At 41.1% G+C, this 5,835-nt stretch overlaps 1 protein-coding gene across 1 annotated transcript; it reads right to left on the bottom strand.

The window, feature by feature from the left end:
* Nucleotides 1-1,087: 1,087 nt before the first annotated feature.
* On the bottom strand, nucleotides 1,088-3,438 carry LOC147634293 (heptahelical transmembrane protein 1-like). The gene is made up of 4 exons (XM_086805429.1): nucleotides 2,785-3,438; nucleotides 2,561-2,641; nucleotides 2,377-2,422; nucleotides 1,088-2,283 (listed from the first exon to the last, which is right to left on the bottom strand). The coding sequence occupies exons 1-4, from the start codon at nucleotides 3,048-3,050 to the stop codon at nucleotides 1,630-1,632; spliced, it is 1,047 nt and encodes a 348-aa protein (XP_086661555.1). The 5' UTR covers nucleotides 3,051-3,438; the 3' UTR covers nucleotides 1,088-1,629.
* Between the last annotated feature and the right edge of the window lie 2,397 nt (nucleotides 3,439-5,835).

Consider the following 5,835-nt stretch of genomic DNA (forward strand, 5'->3'; position numbering starts at 1 on the left):
GAGACATAATTGGCTAATCTTGGCACTATTTATGAGATTTTTGTAATGGGAAATTTAAAGTGTTGGAGACCTTCCGCTCGCACCTCCGCAAATTATAGATTATCATATGACAGAAAAGGATAGACAACACAGAGATACCAAAGGGTTTTAGCCTATGATTTCATGCATAGAAACCAATACCCTAAGGCCTAACAAACCAAGAAAGGGTTTGTTGGCATTTGTAGAAGACATCAAAGGGCCTTTACACACTAATGTCTACGTTTTCTAACCAATAAGATATCCATAATGCCCACCCATATAGAAACCGACTTTTCAATTTATAGGCTGGTTGCCACAGCTCTATATCACACAATGCCCCCTCAAGTGGAATCTACGACTAAGGGGGGGCCCAAAGCATATATTAATATGAGCCGGATACGTTAACTAACAAAAATTATAGCCTAATGGTAAGACTATGCCCTCCCTAACGGTACATCATGGGTTCAAAACCTTTCTATTGCATTTTGAGACTTAGGCAAAAAAATTGTAAGTCCAAACTCGGGAACTTGAGTAAACTAGGCAACATGGCAAGCCCGAGTTTACTACGGGGCAACCCTAGTTTACTTTTGAGGCCCTATGGGAGGCAAAGCCCAACATCACAAAAAAAACTCAACCTGTGAAGTAATCTAGGATCCCTAGTTTACTTCACAGGCCGAGTTTTTTACGACCCTAGATTACTTTTGGCGATCCGACAGTCCAAATCACCCCCGCCCAAAATCAAGTCCCTAAGCAGTAATCCTACTTTGGGGGGCCTCTTTTAAGGCACCGTGCCATATAGATCCGAGGGGCTGTGGTAGAACACACCACGTGCAAGGCCAGAGTCTGCTGCCCACCTGTATACACTTTGCAAATTAAGAACGCCTCTGAAATCTTAACCCTGGTCCTCTTCCGTTGACGCATGCGCAATTGTAAACCGACAGTATGTACCGTCGTTTTCTTCATTGCGTCATCTCCTCACACCATGCTTTTCTTCATTTAGTTTAGAACTAATGCACACATGCAAACAATTCCAAATATCATTCAAAATTCAGACACATTACACAAAAGAGACGTCAAAATCATTGTAAGATCACCTCTTAATTTTCCAAACAGAGGTGTATAGACCCCTTAGACTTTTTTACATAATAATCCCACAACACAATCCTTTAGTTGAGAAATGCGGGCTCCTGGCCAAACCCATTAAGACCATTCACCTGTGGGCTATAGCCCAAAAATGCAATGATCATATAATGTCTAGACGAATCCAAGCTTTTATCGGGATGAGGGCCTTCCAAGACTCGAGGATCCCATAATGATAGACCTTCAGCAAGAAAAAGAGCACATAAAACTGGCACGTTATGTGCCGATTGACCTCTCCTGGTTTTTCTCCATCGCAATATTTAACAAGTACTTCACATAAGCCCTCCTGGCTTTCCCCATCTGAACATTTAACAAGCATTTCACATACGCCATCTACAACCTTTACAACACACCTCCAACCATTAAATAAGAGTTTTACATTGAAAAAGATAGCGTGTGGACGAGACGATCCACAAAAATAATAGCTTGACCAGAACTTCCCTAGCAAGCAATAATCGCAGATTTTCGTGACTAATTGCAGCCCTTAGAGTCCCTCCACTCTAGGAACAAAAGAGCAGCTCTGTAATGAGCATATGCTCCACCAATGACAAGGATATGGAAGATGTTGTGACTGTGACCTCCAAGGTCAAAGACCCCAGGTTTCCACCTTTCCGGGACTCGAACAACATATATCATGGTCCCAATAGCATAGCAGCCAGTCATGACAACCTCATGGGCAACTGTGACAGGGCATAATGGCTCATTCCAATTTGCCATGAGCCCATGGATGGCAGGAATAAGGCCAGACACCCCCATTGACATGAACAACAATGCCCGGAACGCCCTATACTTGCCGCTCTGCAATGATGGTGCAAACAAAACCCCCACAGTTATCAACCCCATTATACTGATTGTGCTTAGATATATCCACTGCCATATGGGCTCACATTGGAACACATAGTAGATCGGGGGAAAAAAGGATGTGGCGATCATTGTGGCAATCCCTGCATAGTCGACCCGCATAAGGAAAATCGCGAGCGGTTTGGAGTGGCATGTGAAAAGATGGCAGACTGTGCTGGCAAGCAAACAAAACATCGATCCACCCATGAACACAAAGAAGGGCCATCTTGTGGCTCTGTTGAGCATAGGTGCCATCATCTTGTTTACATCATCCTTCATGGATTGCTGAAGACATCAAAAACACATAGCGTTAATATTCTTAGTCTTAGAGACCCGAGCTAAACTCTTTGCAGAGCAAGAAATTAGATCCAAACATACCAGTAGACAGTGTTCAGAGACGTTATGCCCCAGTCCTTGAACACATCTGCAGCAGCATATATATACATATTCTTGAGTGACAGAAAGCAACACATCCAGCAAGCATTGCTTGCCTCCAGGCCAGCGTCAAAAACTACACGGCAGTGGACAAATTGTTAATTACTGCCAACTATAACGCACCAACCTTGAAAATGATGGCAGATGCCCGAACTCGTAAGCAGTAAACACAGTCAAGACGAGAAATAGTACGAATCCCAGCAAGTGCCTGCAAAGAAGAATCAACTTTAGTTTAAACACTAATTGGTGAGAACAATCCTACAGAGAACCATCAGGGGAAACACCAGAAGTTCAAACAGAAAGCTGCGAGCGCATGATGACAAGCTCTACAGAAGAATGTTGGGAGCTTACGTCCATATGTTGAGAGTCTCGTTGTGCATTCTAAACAGACTAGAGACGGCCTGGCTCATGGAGAAATCCGCTCTGTAATAGGAGAGGATGAACTCATTGTCCTTGAGGTACTCAGGACAAGCATGATACTCCAACAGGCGATACTCATTTTTCACCTTTTCTTTCACTTTCTTCCACATCTTGCTCGTTGTGCTTGTACTGTTTTTTTCTAGCAAAACATCAACAGAATCACTGCCCTGGGGAGAAGCTCTTTGACGGACCGCCATAGGTTGCCCTTGAACGACCCAAGTGAGAATTTCTCCTCCGGCGCCTAAATCGATGGAGACCCGCTTGTGAATCGAAGGCCCAAATGCAAAAGTGCAAAGGATTCGCGCAATTATGAACCAGGTGCGAATTTTCTTCCCCTTAACCAAATCAAGTAGGAACCCTAACTGCAAATTTCTTCTCCCAAAACAAATGAAACCCAGGCAAAGAGTTTGAGCAGAGACGAAGCAATCGGTCGTCGAAGCACCCGAGAGCGAGACTTGTTTTGATAGCCCAAGATGATAAGGACCCAAATGGGCGAAGAAAGTCCGATGCCAAATGGTGGGATTGAACAGAAGGGGAAGGGAACGAGACCGAAGAAATCAGGAAAACAAAAATCTATGTAGCTGGGTTCCCTAAAGAAAAGGACCCATATATAAGAGGTGAGAAGTTAGAAGCCGGAAGGAATATGCAGGAGGCACTTTGGAGAGATTCTGCTAGGGTGAAGGAAAGGGCGTGGGTTAGAAGGGTGGGCGGAGGGGAAGTTGGCGTGCATTCAAGAAGGCTAACGTGTGACAGAGCAGGGACTAGAGGCTGATGGCGTTGTTCACACCACGATGGAGAGCTTTATGAGACACAAGCAAAGCAGAAACAGACAGAGAGAGAGAGAGAGGGTGAAATAGGGGAGTTATTAAGAGAGAGAAATAGAGAGAGAGAGTGTCTGCTCTTCGCCCGAACCGGTATCAACTCCGAAAAATACCTTCCAATTCCCGATTCCCCTCTCTAGAGAGAGAATTCTAGAGAGAGAAGCGCCGTTTGCTCCCTTTTTCGTAAAAAGTCCAAAAAATGCCCTGGACGTTTATAACTGCTCGTAAAACTTTTGCACAGTTCCACCTGTGTCGCTTCCACGTCGCATTTTTCCATTGGTTGACCTCCCAGCCTTTTACTCCCCACGTGGCCAGTTGTGACTAGCTGGCTTTTTCAACACGTGGCAAGCAATTTTATAAAAGACTTCCCCCCCTTTTTTGCTTTTCGAAAACATTCATATTTGCCAATTCACATTTGATTTAATACTTATTCTTCTATTGCCAATTTGCCACCATCCTCAGAAATGAACTTGTTGCTAATATATATATATATATATATAATTATTGGTCCCAAAAAAAGGAACTTTTTTTTCCCTAAAAGGAGTCATGACCTTCAACCTCGACCGGTTTTTTTTTAAAAAATGCATAGGTTAATCAATTTTATAGCTAAAATTTCAGAACTTTGAATCTTAAAATATAGGACTAGACAAAACTACAACCAGTTTGTCTTAATTTGAGCCTTGAAAATTACACTAAAGGATGGAATTTTTTGACACTCCACCACTATCTATTCTATTTCACATTTCACATGATTTAATACTTAAGGTCACACCTTTTGAGTTCCCCAAAAATTTCATGTTAGGAGTCACGACCAAAAAGAACCACATTGTAATGTATAAGGGATGTAAACCGTGCTATTGTTCGTTAATCTCGTTGGTCTAGATGGCATGAGCATTGACTTGCTCAAATTAAGGTTTGAAGGGGTGCTCGGGAAAAAATGTACACATTTCCCATTGGCTCCTTAAACCGACCAATCAAGCAATATATGCATACATTGTTTTCAAAATTACATTATTTTACCATTTACATCTGGAACCCTTTTGGATGCAATTTTTAGGCTAGATGATAAGTTGAGAGACCACTTTCCCGAAGACTAGTTTGAAGTTAAAAATGCACCATCGTTGTAACTAGCCCAAGAATCTTAGAAGTCGACTTAAACTTTAAATCTTACAAGTTTATTTGCGGATTTGCATGTGATATAGAAGAATTACAACTAAAAAGCCTTTAAATTCAAAGCCAAAAATACAACAAATTTATATGTTAAAACGAAAATGGGAAGGCTTGTTGTATGTAGCTTACATGTAAGTTGACAAGGTGACTAGTGCTTGGAAAACTGTCTTTTGAAGATCCTTTCATCTCAACAAACTAATCAACTAATCATCTTAGCATGCTTCACATCTAGGTTTGGTTCAACCATAACTTAAAGAGCACACCTACTTCTTTTATGTCCGCACAACATGTCAAGTTCAATAGAGTTTGGACTCTCTTCAACCAATGACCATCAATGCTTGGAAGGGGGTCGGTCACCTCCCCATTGATCTTTTCCCAAAGCAAATCCCTTTTCATAGACACGTATTTTATATAAATTTTACATTCTCTTTATCATATTCTCTCTAGAGAAGTACCATAAAATATTTTGAGGACCTCATCTTTGACATTGTCTAATGCATTATCATGCTATTCGTTTTATAACTACTGAAGTGGTCTTTTTTGTGTACCCAAAGTGTATGACGTTACCTTTACGATAATGTCTCTTCTTGGATATGACTCATGTGTAAGATGTTGGATACATTATAGGTCCTTTACCTTTATTTTGAATGTTCAAATTTTAGTGCTTGCCAACTTCATCCACTCATGTAGTAAAAGTCACCTTCATAAATCTTCATTCATTAAAGTCCCCTTTGAATACAAAGAACCCTTTCATAAACCTTCCTTCTCTAACTATCAAAATCTTTAAAAGAAGTTCTTTACACATGAAAGATATATTATTATATGCTTCTTCTTAAACTCCTTATGGTCATGCCACCCACCCTTGTATTATAAGTAACCATAAGCCAGGAGAGATATGAAGGCTCAGTCTATCCAAAAACATGAGTGGTGATTAATGGTTTGCATATCAAAATGATATGATGAAAACCTTAACCTACAAAAATATTTAGCT

Source organism: Cibotium barometz, chromosome 11, assembly GCF_041138505.1.
Source record: "Cibotium barometz isolate CiBa-2024 chromosome 11, ASM4113850v1, whole genome shotgun sequence".
In the NCBI taxonomy this organism is placed as follows: Eukaryota; Viridiplantae; Streptophyta; class Polypodiopsida; order Cyatheales; family Cibotiaceae; genus Cibotium; species Cibotium barometz.

Bases quoted from the DNA above. Each gene is read 5' to 3' on its own strand.
- LOC147634293 (XM_086805429.1), bottom strand. From the start codon at position 3,050: ATGGCGGTCCGTCAAAGAGCTTCTCCCCAGGGCAGTGATTCTGTTGAT. The intron at 2,642-2,784 runs GTAAGCTCCCAA...TCTTCTTTGCAG, and splicing joins GAGACTCTCAACATATGGAC to GCACTTGCTGGGATTCGTAC. The intron at 2,423-2,560 runs GTTGGTGCGTTA...ATGCTGCTGCAG, and splicing joins CATCTGCCATCATTTTCAAG to ATGTGTTCAAGGACTGGGGC.